Here is a 19,970-nt window from a genome sequence, read left to right on the forward strand (position 1 = left end):
CTGCCGCCATCAACACTCCTTTCATAGTATCGTTATGTCTCCTCGCTGGCTATATGCGCAGGTTTAATACCTGCAACCCTGCTTCCAATGATATTGGCAGAATAAGACCATATGCACACACGTTCATGAGCCACCCTGAGTACACTGTTCAAACGTCGACTGTTGGAACATCGTCTGTCCTGGTGAAGTGGCACAGATGCTGTTCTAATACTCAGACCGTGTTCATACTAATCTAGTTCGTCGAAGACGTTTGCTTAATTTCTGAGTGGTTAATGTAGTCCTGTCGCATCTTCACAACAAGCCTTCTGCCTGATCAGAATGTTGCTGGCCGGCTATCAGAAAGCCATGATGCCCGGATGCGGTTGGAGGGCAATATGCTGCGCGGTCGAATGCGAGTGTGGTGGCACAAAAGCAGCGAGATTTACTCGCATGTGAAAGGGTCTTCTATTTACGCGGAGACACATCTGAGCAATGATCTAGGTCTTCTCATCGCACTGCAGGACTCTTTCATTCCTCTGCCTCTGAGTTTCAATTATGACCACTAGAAGTGCGGCAGATGGTGCAAAATCTATACCTTGATCAAGACCCATTGCAATCCTGCGGAACTGATGGCGCATCTGCCACGAAAGGTTTTTAGGGTGGAGACGTTCGGCGTAATGTTGCAATTATTCGAAAAGCTGTCAACAGAGTTCACTGTACCCGATAATAGCCTTTGATGAGTGTTACGAAACGGGACGGGGCCGTGGAAGCCGTGGAAGCTGCGTTGAGTCACAGCGATGCCGGCACCGTCAGGGTATAATCGACGTGCAAACTTTGCAGCAGCGAGACGACCATAGAGTAGTGCCTAAGTGTTTAGATGCTTAGAACAGAAGTCCAGCGAGACATTGTTAAGATTCCGCGAAGACTTGGAGCTCGAGCGCGAAGTGTAGAAGACATGTTAAGTTACTACCTAGGTAGTCATCCGTTGCATCTCGCAAGCGCTAAGAGCTACGCTAGTTTAGAAAGAATAGAGTGCGCCTTTAACTTAGACTATAGTCTAGTTCTAAGTTCTTAGTCTTTAAAATTATGCTTTAGTATATAGTATAATTATAATAGCTTTAATATTATTTACTAAAGTATTTAGTATATTACTATAGTACTATAGTTATTAGTAAGGCTAATAGTTTAAAGAAATACTATTAGTTACTAAAAAATACTAGTAATTTTTAAAAAAATATTTCTTAGTTATAATAAGTTAAAGTTTTTAAGTATAATAGTATATAAAGCTACTTATATACTACTAATATTTTTTTCTTTTTTTTATATAATACTAAAAGCTAATATAATTAAAATACTTCTAACTTTTACTAACTTATTACTTAAATAGTTAAAAATTATACTAAAGCTTTATATAAGCTTAAAAGCTAAAGTAAATAAATAAAATATTAAAAAAGTTAAATTTTTTATATTATTATTACTTAGTAAGAAAAATAATAAATAGCTAGCTTACTAAGTATTACTTTTATAATATAAAAGCTTTTAAAGTATATAATAAAAGCTTTTATTAATTACTAAATACTAATAGTATACTTAAAGTTATTATACTAGCTATATAAGCTATAGTAAATACTAAAATTCTTATAATTAAAATACTATAAGTAAAGCTTAAAGTATAGCTTACTATAACTAGTAAGAAAAAAAAATATTTTAGGCGTTTTTTAGTTTAGTAGAAAAAAATAATATAAAACTTATTATTACTATATAAATAAAGAGTTAGTAAGTTATTATTAAAAATAGATTATATAGTATAAGTTAAGTAGTATAGCTAAAAGTAGTAAAGTAGAGATAGACTAGCCTCTAGCAAAATTAATAAGGTGTATTAAAATATTCTTAAAGACTTTGTGTTAGAGCTGCGCTAGTACCTATAGCAGCGAGGAGCTTGGTTCTGACAGACAAATCCATAGGGAGAGAAGGAGATTTCAGCGAGTTTTAAAAGAGTGAACATCAGCTTTATCAAAGATACTTGATGGACGGCTGCATCGTCGTGGTACTGTACCCTGATGGAAGGCCTCGGAAGCCGAGATGGTAAGTGGGTCCCCGGCCCAAAGCGGATTCCACTAGGCTAAGTGGGCATTAGTCACAAGTGACGTAACGCGAAAACCAACCTTGGAAGTCGCGACGGGATCGCATCCCAACCTCGAAACCCCCTTTGCGTACGACGCGTTCGCCGCAGCGTCCAATAACCATCGCCTCTATGCCGTAGGGCTCGAAATCTCCTCACGCCGTTCCTGGTGACACAGGCGTACTCCCTGCGGAGCTCCAGCATCCAGACCCCTTCAGACGAACCCTAGGAGCGGACGTCGCGCGACCGATCCACCAACCGACCACGACCGAGGGCAGCTAAGGTGGACCAGAACACCAGAAATAACGATCGACTTTCCGACATAATCCCGCCGTGGTACTTCTGCGTGTGTGCGTCAGCAAGCAGCTGAACACAGCCCACATACGACGACGCGCGCAAGATGCAAAGCCTACCTCTGGTCGCCTGAAGACCTGCCCAGGGACCCGCGTTGCTTCGACTCTTTTGCGCCACCGGGACAACCGGTATTCACAAATGCCACTCAGCACCAGAAATACAAGAGAAGGGCTTGGATCTCCATAGCAAAGTCTCCACCAATCTCTGCACGGTGAAATTTCGCCGACACTGGAGCTTTCGGATGTGATCACGTCAAAGTGACGAAAGCCCTCCACACTGCGCCGTGCTTTCCCAGCTAGACAGCGTGTACTCGACTTGCAAATAATTTGTTTGACCGTTTCCAGATGGAGATAACATCCGTCAGCCTTGACAGCTCCCGCTATGCAGTGGGCACTATGCAAGTGCCCAGCCTGGTTTACAGATATCGTCAGCTTTAAACTGGATCGCATCGAAAACTATCATGTTGACATGCCTGCCTTCCATAATGCTCGCCAATTCAACCTTTCGTCTCCAGTGTAGACCATACGGGCTGGCTACGAAAATGGTACGCGGCTTTCACGTGATCTCCCAGGCTGGTCTGGCTGCCGACGTACCCCATGAATTCCAGGTCTACAGATGTCTGGGGTAAAAAGCACCACGTCGCTTATTTGCTCATCTTGCATATCAAACGACCGTAGCGGAACACTCGGCAACGGTTTGTTATTATGTTGAGTAACTTTACTCTTTGTTGTTCACCGCCAAGGCTCATGCCAATAGTCTTAACTCTAGACGACGCCGACCTTGCCGTCGGAACGGACTCCGCAACGCATCAAGCTCCGTCTTACTTTCGAAGAGCTCATCGTCTGCCATATCAAGATCGGAAAGCTCACGTATAGCGATGCAGTTCATCTTGCTGACTTCCAAGTTGCAGCCACATTTGCGACCAGTCTCAACGTACAACACCAACGATACCTCTCGTTGATATCCTTCTCGAGGTCGAGTTGTGTACATGGCATGGGGTAGAGCAACGTGTTCCTGTCGATCTTACCCCACAAAATCGGGTCTGGCGTACGTCGAGAACCACAGTTCCCAGAACGTCTTTTGACTTCTGGCCAATCATTGCGGTTGGTGTTACTTGAAAGCGCGACATTTTTGAACGTTAACGCGGGCCACACGGCTACTACCAGGCAGCGGAAAGCCTCAAGCATTACAGGCTTGGATAGCTGTCTCCACAAATGCTTGTACAGGCATTCGTCTACTGATATCATCGTTCTCGAGATGACGATGAGAACCAGACGCGAGGCCTGCTAGAATCCCAACAACGTAAGCCGATGCCGCAACACTGGAAGTCGCTAGGAGTCTTTAGCAGTACCGGCTGTCATAGTCCCTGAGCCACAGGCCAGTATAAGAGGCACCCAGTTCGAACGTGTTGGAGGGCATCCACGAATTCCACCTCATCCCACAGTCGCTCAGTTTTCCAATATGAGATACGCTTTCGCTCCCATCGCGTTCGGCCTCGGAGCCAACGCCCTTGTCGTTCGTCAGGCTACACAGTGCTTCAAGCTTGAGGCGTCAGGCGGCGCATCAGGTGTGCTTGGCCAACTCGACGACGGCCAGAACCGTGTCGGTAATGGTGGTCTGCCTACCGGCTGCTACTGCCTGGACGGCAACGGTGGCTTCACTGATTCCAACGGACGTGGCTGTATCCTAACTCCTCCCACCACCCAGTTCCAGTGCGATGTTGGTGCCACTCCCACCAACGGCTTTGCGGTCGGACCCAACGGTGGCGTTACATACAACGGCTCCGGCAAGTTCTACGCTTGCCCCGTCAATGACAACGGCGAGTACAACGTCTACACAACACCTGCTCCTGGTCAAGAAAAGTGCGTCGAGATCTCTCTTGGCTCCGCTGGTTCTTGCGGGGCTGGTGCTACACAGCCCGCTGGCTCTCAGCCTGCTGGCACACCTCCCGCAGCCACTGCGACTGGACCTGCCGGCACACCTCCTGTCGCTACCGCCACTGTACCTGCTGGTACACCTCCTGCTGGCACATACCCTGCTGGCACACCTCCTGTCGCTACTGCTACTGTACCTGCTGGCACACCTCCTGCTGGCACACCACCCGCCGGTACACCTCCTGCTGGAAAGCCTTCTGGTATGCCTGGAAAGCCTTCTGACATGCCTGGGAAGCCTTCTGATATGCCTGGAAAGCCTTCCGGTATGCCCGGTATGCCTTCTGGCATGCCCGAGTACCCCGGCCAACCTGGAAAGCCTCAGCAATCCGGCAAGCCAGGCTACCCCGCCATGTCTGAAGGCCAGAAGCCCTCCCAGCCCGCACCTGGTGTCCCTCAAGAGTCCGAGTGCGTTCCCAGCGTCGTGACCGTCACTGTCACTGCGCCTGCTGCTCCTCCCGCTGGAACCAACCCCGCTCCCTCTGAGACCAAGCCAGCCCCTCCCGCTGAGACTCATCCCGCTCCTTCTGCCGAGACACACCCTGCTCCTCCTGCTGAGACCTATCCCGCTGCTTCCGCGACCATGCCCGCTCCTCCAGCAGGAAGCAAGCCCGCTGAAACACCAGAGAACCCAGACGACGGCGTTAACAACGGCGGTGAGGGCTCATGCCCCCAGGACCTCAACGGCAACTACGAGTACCCCCACCTTATCGTACCTGTCGACTCTGAGCAGCCCGACAAGGCCCACGACACCTCCTACAACGGCATGGTCGATAGCCATACTTGCACCATCTTCAACTTCGACATCCCCGCCTCCATGGCTGGCAAGAAGTGCTCTGCCATGTTCATGCTTCCCAAGAAGGAGGACCTCGAGACCTCCGACTACACCATGTCTGGTCACGGAGAGTGCACCGTCAGCAAGCTCAAGGGCCCTGCCGATGCGATGACCACCTACAAGAACATGCCCGCCAAGGAGAAGGACGTTGCCCACATGGAGATGACTCCCGGCAACACCTACCCTGTCGAGACTGGTGACTGTGAGGCTGGCAAGACCGTCACCTACATGATCTGTGGCAGCGGTGACTTCTCCATGGATTACTTCCAGGACTACAACCCAAGCCCCCTTGGCATGTATGTCCGCGAGTGCTAGATTGTTAGCGCTGGTGGATGAGACCTTGTTTTGATCCTGAATCATCATCAAGTGAGTCTAAAAGGTGTGTCGGATGTGAACACCACCTACTTCTTCTTCGTCGCTGAGACGAGCCCTTCCTTTGTAATAACAACATGATACGATACGACGACATGGCACTCCTTATGAATAGTTTGTAGACTAGATTCGATTCAATGTACATTTTTACTCCTAGACGTTGATCTTCCAGATGCTGGTTCTTGTGAATGTTTAAGCGTGACACCAATACTTTCGCCTCTCAACGACCAGCAGCTGGTCAACTCCGCAAAGATGCGAAACGTGATTCACTACCGCATCGGTCTCTGCCTCGTCCCCTCCACCTCAACCTCTTTGCTTTGAAGCCACGACGGCGAACGCATCAACCTGAAACTTTCTTCTTCTTCTGCATCCATGTTTGCATTTCTATCTCGCAAGAACACATCTTTTGCTTTCGGCAAGAAGGCCATCCCTCGGGGCTGTAGCGTTCGACATTGCAGCGTGTTGAAAGGACTTCCGAGGTTTGGAAAGCGGAACGGAAACCACTACAACTACTGCCAAGACGCTAACGGCAAAGCAATCATGTTCCCACACCCGCGTCGCGTTCATAGGAATTGTCACGCGCCCGACTGCACCCCATTTCAACTCGGCCAACGCGAGCGAATACGTGACTACTGCTTTCTCGAAACCTCCGATGCGTTGTTCGTTGAAAGACGGTCTACTCGACTCCGAATATCATGCACGCCACGCGCGTCGCACAGCACCATCATTTTCGTGCCTTTTCGCACCCCATCCGCAAAATACGCCTTCAGCTAAATCCCGGGATATCTCGACGACAATTTGTAGTCAAGTAATGGAACATATCGTTAAGGCTTTCGTAACGCACTCCGTTGGAAGCGCGCATCCATCCGAAACGAAGGTCAACTGAATTCTCAACGTGTGTATGCCACAGGGCCTTCAATCTGCGCGATCGTCCCACTCGAGTGCCTTAGCTCGCGATATCACTTCCGAGATCTATCCTGTGTTGGAGGTCCAGCATCGTGCGTGCAGCGTCTACAATGTACATCCAACTCAGCCTCAGGGTACAGCCGCTCACACTCGCGCTAGAAGACGCAACGAATCTTCTGTACAGTGTCTGCAGATGGCGAGCTGCAGTCCGAAATGACACAAGATCCCCACAGTACTCTATGCGCAATATACACAGCATTAGCTTGACCGCCCCGTCCAATCTGCAGGGCGCTTTTCGGGATCGCAATATCACGAGCCGGATTGCGGGGTCGATGTTTCAACGAAGCTGGGGTAGAAGCCGGGTAAACAGCTCAGATATATTGACTACCCGCAGCAGCCCCGGTAGACTTTACCTTGGCTAATTTACTGTTAACAGGACTACATGCCAATCTAGGGGCGAACGACCGTTCCTTACATTCGCTACAGAATACGCACGGTACGCCATCGATGAAGCACTACAGCAACGCCGCCGTGGCGCTTTGTATGCGAGATGTCAATGCTTTTTCACCAAGGACTTGGACCGTCTTGAGTGCTGTTAGAATGTACAACGGGCCGACGGTACCGTCACCTAAGTCTAAATACAGCCACGTGAACGTAAGGGCAAGCCTGTACCAAGCCTGCTGAAAGAGAAAGAGATGATTGGATGGGTCTTTTCTGCGGCGCTCATCCTCATGGCGTTGTATAAAAGCCCCAGGCAGTCCAACGTACGATTCATCACCACCTCGAGTCAATCTCAAGCCTCTCGTTTCATCATGGTGCAACTCACACAGTTCGTTTTGGCAACTGCCGCCCTCGCCGGTGCTGCGTCCGCAGCTCCTAAGCCACCCCCAGGCCCCAACGTCAACCCTTGGACTGGCAAAGACCGCTATGTTGTTCAGAGCTACGGCAAGAAGCTCGACCAGACTATTGCCGCCTTCACGGCCCAGAACGACACTCTCAATGCGGCGCGCACTCGCACAGTCGCCCAGAAGATCTCGACTTTCACTTGGGTCACCACACGCGATGGTCTCAGCCTCATTTCCCAAGCCATCAAGGAGGCTCGTCAACAAAAGAAGGGCCCAAAGAAGATGATCGTCGGACTAGTTCTGTACAATCTGCCTGACCGTGATTGCTCTGCTGGCGAGTCTGCCGGTGAGCTCAGCTCCGCCAACAACGGTCTCCAGATATACAAGAAGGAGTTCGTCGACAAGTACGCCAAGCTTGTTTCTGAGGCAAGGGATCTCGACTTCGCCATCGTTCTCGAGCCCGACAGTCTGGGTAACGCCGTCACTAACCAGGGCGTTCCTTTCTGCGCCAACGCCACTCCGATCTACGAAGAGGGTATTGCGTACGCGATCTCCAAGTTGCAGTTCCCCAACGTACATCTGTACATTGACGCTGCACACGGCGGCTGGCTCGGTTGGGCAGACAACCTGAAGCCGACTGCTGAGGTCTTCGGCAGGGTTGTTGCTATGGCAAAGAAGCTCAACCCCATGGCTAAGATCCGGGGGTTCTCCACCAACGTATCTAACTACAACTCCTTCCAAGCCAAGGTTCGCGAGAACTACACCGAGTACTCCCCATCGTGGGACGAGAGCCACTACGCCACCTCGCTCGCTCCTTACCTCGAGGCAGAGGGTCTGCCATCCCACTTCATCATCGACCAGGGCCGCGTCGCTCTTCCCGGTGCTCGTGAGGAGTGGGGCGAGTGGTGCAACGTTGAACCTGCCGGATTCGGTCCTCTGCCTGGCTCGAAGCAGAACAACACCAACGTCGACTCTCTTGTCTGGATCAAGCCTGGTGGCGAGAGTGACGGAAAGTGCGGTCTTACTGGCGCACCGGCTGCTGGTGCTTGGTTTGACGAGTACGTGCAGATGCTGGTCAAGAACGCTGACCCGCCTCTGGCGCCAACCTACATGAAGAAGCCTCACGGCCCCAAGGCCTAGATGTGGTAGAGCTGACCGAGTGTAAAGTACGCGGTTTCTGTTTAATGTACATATTAGATCGAATATTCAAGAACTTTATAAGACAAATTTCTTCTAAAATCCTCGCTGATCTTACTGATGAATCAAGTCTTACTTTCAAAATATAGTGACTAACAACCTACCCACTTACCTGTGAAGGCCATGGTAGAGCCTCAAGCGTAGGACTAATAGCCAGGTGAGAGACACAGGTGAGAGACGAGGATGCTCTGAACCAACACGTGACTCCATACTCGATTGTTGACCGTGGCATACTTAACAGAACGCGATCACCTTTAAACTTCACCTCACCACAGCGATCTTTATACTACAGTCTTGCAAGAAGTCCCTCCATTCCACTGTATACACTCCATTCATTATCAAAGTCCGCAAGATGACTACCGCCGCCTGGGACCGCGAAAAGGCTCTTGCAGAGCATGACGAACTGCTCAAGCGCGCGGCTACCACCGAAGAAGGTGACATGATGTAAGTTCCCTTGTGTGGCACTACATTGGCCGCCTACGAGCTTCACACATCACTGACTAAGTCGCATAGCGCCACTAAGAACCACCTCAACTCGCCCATTCTTCGTCTACCTGGCGAGATCCGCAACCAAATCTACAGATACGTCTGCGAAACAACCACAATCAGATACGGCGAGAATTACGAGAAGCGTCCCGAAGGTACTGGAACTGCCTGTCGCTTCACCCAAACATTCCTTCTCACCTGCAAACAATGGCACTCCGAGGCGATTACACTCATGTATGGTCTCGCAACGTTCGAGGTGTCCAGTACCGAGGCATGGCTTTCCCGTCAAAGCTTCAACCCCAAGTATTGCAGCCTCATTACGTCGCTCTCCGTTGACTCTGTAGTCATATCAACAGCGTTGAGGACGACCCAGGGATACACCTATGAAGAGGACGAAGAGTATGAAGACTTGTTTCCAAAGTATATGCCTGGGAGATATTTTGCTGCCGTGGAAAGGGTACATATACACAGTCCTGGTTGGAAGGAAGACTATATATTTGATGTGCTGAGAAAGTGGTTCGAAAAGGAGGACCTACAGGTCACTGGCAATGGTGCTTGCGCTATATACCTCCGAGGACGTCGTTGAAAGGTTCTGCGGACTATTACTGCGGATAATATGGAGTTCTTGGGTTGGGCCGCTGCTATTTCATCCTTTCTTGATCTATTTCATTTCACTCATGTACCCGAAAAAGCCGTTTTGATCGAGTCGAGGGCTCATGTTTGGGCATCTCTGAGGATGGACCAAAAGTGCTAGTGGATACACAAAATTTCATTTATAGCAATGCATGAGGAATGCGTCAAGGAACATCTTCGCTCGTATGCACGTGATCCGGCGCGTGATCTCGAGGGTCTAATCCCGGTCTTGCACTCACTCCCGCACGCACCCTCTGTATATAAAACGCCTTGATCGCCGAAACCAGTCCTCTTCTCTTGTCTTCCCACAGATTGTTCTCATCAAGCCATTAGCTCATACAGTCTCGTGAGCAACTACGCTGCCTGGTTGGTGTAGCCCATAAATCCTCAAACACACGTACTTGGGTAAGCGTTCTGTGACATTGAACAACGTTCTGGACTTCGATCCTGACCCCGCGTAGCAATATGTCACGACAGACAGTCACCTCACGTCAGCGTCGCGTGCTCACTTCCAAAGAAGCTCGCGAGGTGTAAGTACCTGGACTATTCAACCCTATCGAGACGACGGGCATCTGCTAACATGTATCCAGCACCCTTCAGAACCAGGTCGACTCACCTCTATTACGGCTGCCAGGAGAGATACGCAACAAGATCTACGCGTACGCGTGTTCCCGCACTCAGGCCGTCTTCAACAACAGTCCTCGAGCCCGCAAGTCCACAGCCATCATATCCACCTGTTCTCAGATGCGCCATGAAGCCCACGCCATCTTCTTCGCGCATGCGACTCTCGATTTGAGGGCGCTCCTGTTCTCGGAGTTCCCACAGACGCTTCCACACGCGGACTTCCAGCTCGTCACTTCCATCCATCTACGATCGCAGCGGATTATAAGGCTCCTACGGGAGGATGAGCATTTTGTAGCGGAACGACAGGGAGCTAAACTCTTCCCGGAACTGGAGCGAGTATATGTCGCTGGTTGGAGTAAATCGCGCATGCCAAAGGATAGTTTGGGGGTTGATGCGCTACGAACTTGGGCGGGAAATGCGGACTTGCAAGTGGCCCCCAGCTCAGCGTTCTAGAGATAATCACAAGGGCGGGTTCCGCTTACGGGAATGACGAGAGTATTGATACGTCATGACCAGAGCTCTGCGATGGAAACGAGGTAGCAGTCGGTCCTTCTGTGCTAATTCACGAAATCACCCCCAAAGCCTTCAACCTACTTCCCTCTACCACCCGCTGTCCATATACCAAAATCAACCTATCTGCTTACTCTACTCACGCGATATCGAACCACCACATACGCAAAGGTACTCCTCATCAAATGAGAAGGATCGCAATCCTCGACCTCGAACTCTTGGCCTCAACCCCAGCCATGCGACATAGCAGCGCCGTAACAGACATGTAGTTTAGCCATTTCCCACGCAGATACGCAGCCGCACCCGCTGACAATTTATCCAGTACGACTCGAAACCAGCTTCATTCTCCACTTCTCCGACTTCCAGGCGAGATCCGCAACAAGATCTACGTGTACACATTCAGCAGTATGTACATCCGTATATACCGCTGGAGTAATTACACGTACGAAAGATTCACGGCCCTCATATCAACCTGTTCTCAGCTCCGCTATGAAGCCCGTGCGATGTTCTTCGACCATGTGACCTACAGGGTCTCCGATAAGGATCATTCGTGGATCAAGCGGATCTCGAGGCTACCGGTCTATCACCTTATGACATCCGTTCGCATGCACTACAGGGGCGTGGATGATCTGTGTAAACTGGAGCGTCCAGCCTTTCCGGCTTTGAAGCGAGTATACGTATTGGCTTTACCTATGGGATCGCATATGAGTAAGGACATACGGGATAAATTGCGAGCTTGCACTAGGAACCAAGACCTTGAAATCATCTTCGAGGAAGCTGTGTAAGGGTATGGGAAGGGTTCTGTTAGGTTAGAGCGCGACTCGTACGTCATAGCGTTTGCTCCTACCCAAAATGAACAGGCGCTAGACAGTCATTTCGTCCACTCCAATACAACAATCAATTAAGCTCACTCTCACCTCGATTACCGAGACGCCTCATACCTTGACTTCGCCTGCCGTCGCTTTTGATCTTAGTTAAGTACAACCACCATCTCTCTACACGATACCCACGATACCAACCATGGCGAGCCTACCTTCACCCGCGGTTTCGTCATATGAAAGCGCAATGTCAGAAATGTAAGCCAACCGCCTCTCAGCCGCACGCTCACAATAACTAACATCTTAGATAGTACGCTCAGAAATCAGCGCAAATCACGTCTTATTCTTCTACCCGCCGAGCTTCGCAACAAGATATACACCTACGTAGGCCTCTCGACTGTTGTCCAAGTCGATGTAGCGTTGGCCCCACTGCCAACTGGTCCTGCCATCTACTCAGTGTACTTCCGGATGCCCTATATGCTCGAAATCAGTAAGCACATCAGGCAAGAAGCGACTGCGCTTGTTTGGAAGTTGGCCGTGTTCGATTTCTCCGGGTGGGGATGTGCTTGGTGGCATCTCCGCTGCGACCATGAGTTCGGCGAGTTTGCCACGTCTATCAGGATCTCGTACTGTCTCGCCGAGAGCCTTTTCCACGCCAATCAAGGAAGCGAACGCTGGCTTGACGAATACAAGTCTCCAATTATATGGATGCCGAAGCTTGAGAGGGTTCTCATCACTCCAAACAAGTATGGGTTTCCAATGGAACTCGATGAAATCCGGGCGGCGGTAAGAGCCTGGTGTGAGAAGGACACTTTGGAGGTCATTTTCGAAACTCTGTGAGATGCCCGATGGATAGGCAAAGAATATGGCCGAGTGGCACGCGGTGCCTTTACCTCATCTGTTCACGATCACGCACATGAAAATGGAGTTCTACGGCTGTCAGCAAACATTACCCTAAAATTTTGGTGGACCTGCGATATCAAAATCCGGCAATTAGCACCACGGATATGATGACAGAACCGGCAAAAGCAATTGAGATGGCATAAAAAGGCATTATGTCAGACAAGCCACTCCATAATTTCATCGGTCGTTAGTAAACCGTGCAACCATCAGCAGTACCATGTCCCACTACAGTGAAGCACCGAAAAGTCTTATTCAGGCAAAACATGGGAAGCAATACATTTGAGATGACCTTGAAGCCATCGGTCCTGATTAGCCACAATAAGAAGTGGGGTATTGCACTAGTGCCTTCTGAGATAGCGCACTAAACACTGCCTTCCCTTCTCAAACTTTCTCTTTCCATCCGTCCACTACCTACGACCAGATCTATGCGGCGCCAAGCTCCCCGGCTCTTCGTTATGGAGATCAACGCTTCCTCTGCGGGCTTCTCAGGCTGCAATACCAAGATGGACATGTAAGCGCATCGTCTCTCATCAATTTGCACTTACTTATACGAGACCAAGCACTCTTAGAAATCAGCTCAAGTCTCCACTTCTTTGCCTCCCCGCCGAGCTGCGAAACAGGATATATACCTACGCGGGTCTTTCTACTAGCATTGAAGTCAATGTATACCAAGACAATTCCGCCAGAAAGCTTAAATTTCAGCTGCCTGGCCTCCTCCGCACATGCAAACAAATTCATGAAGAAGCCACTATACTGCTATACAAGCATGCTTCTTTCGACTTTTCCGGTTGCGACTCCGAACACCTGCAATACGATTGCTGCTTCCACCCTGTCTGCGAACTCGTCACGTCGATCATAATCGATTTCCATATCGCCGAGTATGTGACAAGGTGTGCGACCAAGGAAGACGGCTATTACGCGGAGTTCAAGTCTCCTATCAACTGGCTGCCAAACCTGGAGAGAATTGAACTCGCGCCGTGTCATCAAAGGTATTGGTGTGTTGATGACGAAGTTATACAAGGTCTGAGAGTCTGGTGTGGGAAGGATGACCTGGAGGTGGTATTCAATGGGTATGCCCCGCCTTTCTGATTTCGTTGCACAAGGTATTCGCTGTAGCATGAGCCTCTGAAGATGGTGTTCGAGACTCATGACAGTCCCGCTGTTCTTAGGAGGTACAATTACTCCGTCGGTTCATAAACCGAAGTTGAGTATGTCAAAATTTCTGCATACACTATACGAAGTGAATTGGTATACTAGCCCTTCTGGATCAGTGCATTGATTACTCACTCCCTGAGTCATTTACCTGCTCCTATCTACCACCAGCCTCAACATACACAATATTCTCTACTTACTCAACATGGAGACCCAAAACTCACTGATCTTTCAACCAGGCAGCGTCGTGTCCAAAATGTACGTCCACCGCCATTCCCCGCACTTCCCACTGACGATATTGCCAGCACATCCGCCAATCAACTCACCTCTCCACTCCTTCGCCTGCCCGCTGAGCTGCGAAACCAAATATACACCTATGTCGGCCTATCTACTGTCATTAAAGCCACTCAACCTGAAGGGTCTCTCACATGCAGCTTCCAGCTCCCAGCTGAACTGGAGACGTGCAAACAAATCCGACACGAAGCCACCTCGATAGTATACAGATCAGCCCTCTTCGATTTCACTCAGTGTCACACGGGTGCCTGGATGAACGGCAGCTGCGACGACGGAATCGGCGAGTTCGTTACCTCGATTAAGATTGGGGGTCGTATTGCATGCCTCGTCTCACACCATGTTCGAAAAGGTAGAGACTATGCAGGACTGCAATTTCCGACTAAATGGCTGCCGAACGTGGAGAGGATTTACATCGAGTCTGACGCATGCATGCAACCGTGGGGAGTTACTACAATGATAGCACTGAAGATGTTGTGCAAGAAGAATACCATGCAAATCATCTTTGTGTGACTGAGAGAATGGGCGGTGGGCAGGAAGATGGTAGTTTAGAGGTCACGAGAACTGGCTAGTCGAAAGAGAAGCGGGTTGCAGTATCAGTCCTTGGCTAGGCAGTTAGCGCATTGCAGATAAATCGACCTCGGAAGCACTCACTTCGAATTACCTACTCAGTTCCGTCAACTACCCACTAGCCAAAATCATTATACTCTACTTCTCCGTCCGTCCAAAGAATGGAAACTTCTTCTAGAGCCGTTGTATCCTCCACCGTCATGTCCCAAATGTAAGCCCCCCGCTATCTACTTGACACCACCCACTAACGGACGCGCCTAGTACTCTCACCAACAGTCTAACGTCCCCCCTCCTCCGCCTCCCCGCCGAACTGCGCAACAAGATATATACTTATCTAGCCCTCTCTACAACCGTTCGAGCAAAAGAGATCGAAAAGATAGAAGCTAGCACCCGCACCTTCATTAAGTACAGCTTCCCCCTTCCAGGCCTACTCCAAGCGTGCACGCAAACCCGCTACGAAGCCACCCCACTAATATGCGCCCACGCAACATTCTATTTCAAACTCGAGATTTACTCATTGCAGTACCCACGTTGTAGTCATGAGCTCTTAGAGCACGTCACTACAATCAAGCTTGGTTCGACTTTTGCCGATTATATCGCATGGTATCCCAGTCGGCGACGGGGTTTCACTAGAGAGTATGTACCTCCTGCTGAATGGCTGCCCAACTTGAAGAAAATCCACGTCTGGTCATGGAATGCGTACAAGCTTTGGCAAGAGGAAAAGATAAGGGCAGCTTTGAGAGCGTGGTGTGAGGATATTGCTGTGGAAGTTGTGTTTGAGTCACTAGTAGGATGAGCGGTAGGTTAGGGGAGGGTGCTCTCAGCCGTCACAGGGATTGGCTAGTCAAAGAGAAAGAGAATCAAGGTAGCCATTATTAGTTGACCCGCACATCACACAATACATGGATCGCTCTCTTCGAGTTCGCTACTGAGTTTCGTCAATCTCAACCTCCCACAGGCGCAAGTGTCCAGATCTCTACCAAGTCGTCGCCATCCCCCCATTATCTCTGTACTCAACCACCAAATCCTCCTTTCCGAACCAATCCCTCAACGCAGCTCTGACTCTCTCCCTTCCCCACTTCGATGCCCACATCACCTCCACCCTCTCCAAATTCGGCAGCGGGCACACAGCACACCTGCCTCTGTTCTCAATAGCCTCTCCTGCGAGTTGGCTCGAAACCACCCAGGAAATCTGCAACGTAGTACAAAACTTTGCCCCAACGCAACGCGTGGTCCAGGAGAAGTCGCCGCCACGGGTAATGTCGAATGTAGCGTTTGCGTAGATGAGAGCGGTGGCTTCGTTGCGTATCTGTTTACACGTGCGCAGGAATGGGGGGATGGTGTAGAAGAATGGGTGGTGTTTGGATGGCCTTTGCATGTTGAGGACTTGTATTTTGGTTGATAGACCGATGAAGGTGTAGATTTCGTTGCGGAGTTCTGCGGGGAGAAGGAGGAATGGGGATGTGGGATGGGATCTAGGTGGCTAATTAGTGCAAGTTAATGGATATATAACGGGGTGCGTACATCGTGGACATCGCGCTGTTGGTTTCGAGAGCTGCAGGTGTGGTCGTGGTTGCGACTGTAGTCTCCATGTTGGGCAGGTAGGAGAGGCTGTGTATCTTGATCTCGAACAGTGGGTGGTATAACGGCAGATAAGCTAGCAGCACCGCTAGTGCTCTAACTGCACTAGTCTGAATTATGCGAAATACAGTGAACTGTTTGTCCGCTCCAAGTCCTCATCCCTGTTCAGTCAACTACCCACTAGCCGAGACCAATACACCCTACATTCTCTAACCCACGCATAATGGAACCTCCATCTTCTACAGCCGTTGCAGTCGACACTGCCATGTCCGAGATGTATGTCTCCGCGACCTGCGCCGTCACTAAACACTATTATCTACCTACTAACGCACACACCTCCTAGCACTCTTACCAACACCCTCACATCCCCTCTCCTCCGCCTCCCCGCTGAGTTGCGCAACAAGATCTACACCTACGTAGGCCACTCGGAACAGATCCACATCGCCGCGACCATTACCAATGCAAGCCCTGACGATCCAACATCCATATTCACCATGCAATTCCACCTGCCGGGGCTCCTCTCCACCTGCCAACAAACTCGCCACGAAGCTACCGCACTCGTATACGCCCAAACTACTATCGACACCCTCCCCGGCGACGCGTGGTACTTGCTATACTCGAAACACTCACACAGCCTCTGCGCCTACATAACTTCCCTCCGAATCAGCGAGGTCTTCCTTGACCTCATGGAACAGGAGGTTGATAAGCGCGAGACAAACTCACAAGCTACCAAAGCGTGTACCTTGCACTTACCGCGCTTGGAGCGTGTGTGCGTCACGTTCAGGAATTGGCCATTTGGCCACTATCAGGGCGATTCGACAAAGGAAGCGATAAGGAAGTGGTTTGGGGATGATGAGTTGGATGTGGTGGTTGAGGAGAGGTTGGGTGAGAAGTATTTTCCGTCAAAGGAGCTGTTGGTCAGACATTGGACGTTTATGGAAAGAGGGTGAAGCTCAACACATTCTTTTGTGTGGCTGATAAGGAAAGAGGCAGTGGGTAGAGATGGTAGAACGCGGGTGGACTGGAATGACTATTGGGTAGGATTTTGTAGGCGAAAACGAGCAATTGTCAAGATCAAAATGTCCATCTATCTCCCACCCCTCCTAAGCGCCTGCAAGCAAACCCACCACAAAGCCACCACACCATTCTACACCCACTCAACAATATACCCAAGTCCTCTAACTCACGCCAGCCACCCCGTAGCCTCAAGCCCAAGATCTTTAGTCTCATCACCTCGCTCAGGATCTCGGATGAATTTGCCGAGGTCATTGAGAGGAGCTATAGGTATCCGCGTCGAGGCCGTTTACCTGAGATTTGCGCGCCGAAGTTGGAGACCCTAGGGTGTATGTTAATAGGTAGTTGAGGGAATGGGAGGACGTCCGGGAGGCGTTGAAGGTGTGGATTGGGATTGAGGAGGTCTGCCTGGAAAGGATGTTGGGGGAGACGGGGGACGAGTATGAGGAGGTTGTTGAATCAATTCTTTTCGCTTCGGCGGATTTCGGTAGAGCGCTGGAAGGTGGCTTGATTGACGGCGATTCGGGACCGCTCAATTGGGTGTGGCGATGCCGGACCAGATCAGCTGAATTGTGATCTGAACCATGTCTTGTACATTAGGGAGAGGATATGAATATCTGTTGAAGATTGGTATATAACGTCGAACGCGCTAGCAACATCACATCCCTCTCTACCCATCCTACCCCACCCCCTCCACACACATATCCCCAACCCCGCCCCCATCTACAGCCCAAACTGCCCCTCCACCTCCCTCCTCTTCTGCTCCCTCTCCATCTCCTGCCTAATCCTCTCCACCTCCTCCGTCATCCCCTTCTCGCCCTTCTTACGCTGCCTCTCCTCATACAACGCTCTCCCCTTCATAATCCGCGCTACAATCTCCGCAGCGTTTACGTTTTGGAAGTCGTGGTTAGCGATTTCGCGGTATATGTTGAGGGCCTTGGGGACGGCGTAGGGGTCGAAGGCGAGGGGCATGAAGGTGGTTTTGCCGTGGTAGACGGTGAGGGGTTGGGCGTAGGGGAGCGTGTGGAGGAAGGCTTTGGAGAGGGAGAAGGGGGCGCCGAAGATGGCCGCGTGAACGTACTGGGTGGGCGGTTAGTGGGGGTCGGATGGGGAAGGAGGGGAGGGGAGACGTACTTTGCATTGGAGGACGCAGAGGCCGCGCTCGAAGATGTTCATGATGGGGTAGTTTATGCCTTTCCAGTGGTTGATGACTTCGTCGTCGTGGATGCCGGCGATGAGGAAGATGGGGCCGTAGTCCTCGCCGGACTTTTCTATGCGCGCTGCTTTTGCTTCGTCGGTGTACCAGCCGCCCTCCTTTGCGGTTTCTTCTTCGGATTGTGTGACGAGGCGGAGGAACTCGATGTGGCCCGAGGAGAACAGATCCCAGCCTCCGTCGACATAGATGACCTTTTGGCCGGGCTTGACGCCCTTGCCCTTGACCAACTCGTGGAACTTGCCCTTTTCTTCCTTGACGGGTCCGAGTGCTGAGGCGGTCGAGGCCTGGCGGACGGTGCCGGGGCGCGGCGCAGTGGGCGAGGTAGGCGAGGTTACGGTGTTGCTGGTGGTTGTCCTCCGCAGCTTGACGGGTCGGGAAGCATGCCAGTACCACACGTCGCAGCCGGGCGCGCGACCTGAGGCGTCGGTCGCGTAGTCCTTGATGCGCTGAAGCATCTCCTCTCCCGTCTTTAACCGCTCCTTCTCGTCACCCGGGCCCTCGTCTCCGGACAGCCTCTTCTCCAGCGATGGTATAAAGTGCGACTTGGTGCACAGCAGCATACGACCCACGAGGTCGGTCGTCGAGATGCCGGGCGTGCGCTTAACCACCTTGAACCTTCCGGCTGCCTTGACGTAGCGGTAGCAGTCCTTTCCGTCGCTGTCGGAGGTGATGTCATCGCCGTGGACGACGTATTGGCAGCCGTAGTGGGTGATCCAGGGCAGCGAAGTTACGTAGGGCGCCCTCGGGACGGCTTTGGTAGCCCATCGGCAGGCTTCGACGGCGGCGACACTGAAATCATTAGTCAAGGAAGTTGGTAGGTAAAGTTAGTGATTGCGCGCACCGTTCGTCGAGGCGCATCACCGTGGGGCCCTTGTTCTCCATGATGGACTCATCCGAGTGCACACCAACGAACAGCTCGTTGCCCAGCTGGCGCGCCTGCAGCATGGCGCCCGCATGGCCTGGTCTCTGTAAGCGCTGGATACCTCGAATGCGGCAGCCGGCATACCGTGGTGAGCAAAGTCGAAACAGCCATCGACCCATATGCGCTGCTCCGAAACCTCGACGTCTTCCTGAGGATCCACGGGCCACTGTCCCTCTGTGGGAATCCACTCTCCCTGTGTTTCGTTAGTGTTGCGCGGATATGAATGTCGTGGTGGTGCGTACTCGCGCGCTCTGTCTGCGCTGCATCGTGACGTGGGGTAGTTGGCGGGGCTGGCAGCAACACACAACAACAGTACAGCGGTACTTGGTAGTAATGGTGTGTCTGGGAGAGTCGGACGGTGTCGAGTCTGAACCGCGGGACTGGAAAGCTTGGAAGCTTGGAGCTTGGAAACAGCACCTGCCACTCTGGATTCAGCCTAACGTGCTGATAGCCGCACGTGGGCAAATGGCATAGTCAGTGAAGCTATGGCAAAGTAGGCGACAGGGGCAGAGGCGGTGGGCAGGGATGGGCCTCGGGCGGCTTGTTCCTGCGTCGGGATAGGTTCTCACGGTATCAGCTGTAGCCGCGAATCGAAACACGTTTTCGTTTTGCGCGCCAGTATCTACCTTATAGCGTGCAGTCCCGTCTGCGTGTCTCCTCACCTACATTCTAACGAAGAGACCATAGTATATTTACAAGTAGATATAGC

General features: G+C 51.2%; 6 protein-coding genes across 6 annotated transcripts; 5 read left to right on the forward strand and 1 right to left on the reverse strand.

Moving 5' to 3' along the window:
* Window positions 1-3,916: 3,916 nt before the first annotated feature.
* Window positions 3,917-5,536, forward strand: J4E85_010416 (uncharacterized protein; the record flags this gene model as incomplete). The annotated part of the gene is made up of 1 exon (XM_051474625.1): window positions 3,917-5,536. One exon carries the CDS (start codon window positions 3,917-3,919, stop codon window positions 5,534-5,536), a length of 1,620 nt encoding a protein of 539 aa, XP_051321545.1.
* Window positions 5,537-7,311: 1,775 nt separating this feature from the next.
* Window positions 7,312-8,484, forward strand: CEL6B (1,4-beta-D-glucan cellobiohydrolase cel6b; the record flags this gene model as incomplete). Its single annotated transcript, XM_051474626.1, has 1 exon — window positions 7,312-8,484. One exon carries the CDS (start codon window positions 7,312-7,314, stop codon window positions 8,482-8,484), a length of 1,173 nt encoding a protein of 390 aa, XP_051321546.1.
* A 409-nt stretch (window positions 8,485-8,893) lies between these two features.
* Window positions 8,894-9,613, forward strand: J4E85_010418 (uncharacterized protein; the record flags this gene model as incomplete). The annotated part of the gene is made up of 2 exons (XM_051474627.1): window positions 8,894-8,985; window positions 9,055-9,613. 2 exons carry the CDS (start codon window positions 8,894-8,896, stop codon window positions 9,611-9,613), a joined length of 651 nt encoding a protein of 216 aa, XP_051321547.1.
* A 512-nt stretch (window positions 9,614-10,125) lies between these two features.
* J4E85_010419 (uncharacterized protein) lies at window positions 10,126-10,737 on the forward strand (the record flags this gene model as incomplete). The annotated part of the gene is made up of 2 exons (XM_051474628.1): window positions 10,126-10,190; window positions 10,251-10,737. The coding sequence occupies 2 exons, from the start codon at window positions 10,126-10,128 to the stop codon at window positions 10,735-10,737; spliced, it is 552 nt and encodes a 183-aa protein (XP_051321548.1).
* Window positions 10,738-16,332: 5,595 nt separating this feature from the next.
* J4E85_010420 (uncharacterized protein) lies at window positions 16,333-17,059 on the forward strand (the record flags this gene model as incomplete). Its single annotated transcript, XM_051474629.1, has 2 exons — window positions 16,333-16,385; window positions 16,453-17,059. 2 exons carry the CDS (start codon window positions 16,333-16,335, stop codon window positions 17,057-17,059), a joined length of 660 nt encoding a protein of 219 aa, XP_051321549.1.
* Window positions 17,060-17,846: 787 nt separating this feature from the next.
* On the reverse strand, window positions 17,847-19,527 carry J4E85_010421 (uncharacterized protein; the record flags this gene model as incomplete). The annotated part of the gene is made up of 5 exons (XM_051474630.1): window positions 17,847-18,203; window positions 18,258-19,128; window positions 19,181-19,298; window positions 19,346-19,454; window positions 19,504-19,527. The coding sequence occupies 5 exons, from the start codon at window positions 19,525-19,527 to the stop codon at window positions 17,847-17,849; spliced, it is 1,479 nt and encodes a 492-aa protein (XP_051321550.1).
* Window positions 19,528-19,970: the final 443 nt, after the last annotated feature.

The sequence above is a fragment of the Alternaria conjuncta genome (assembly GCF_024043145.1).
Source record: "Alternaria conjuncta strain BMP 0040 chromosome Unknown scaffold_23, whole genome shotgun sequence".
NCBI classification, from domain to species: domain Eukaryota; kingdom Fungi; phylum Ascomycota; class Dothideomycetes; order Pleosporales; family Pleosporaceae; genus Alternaria; species Alternaria conjuncta.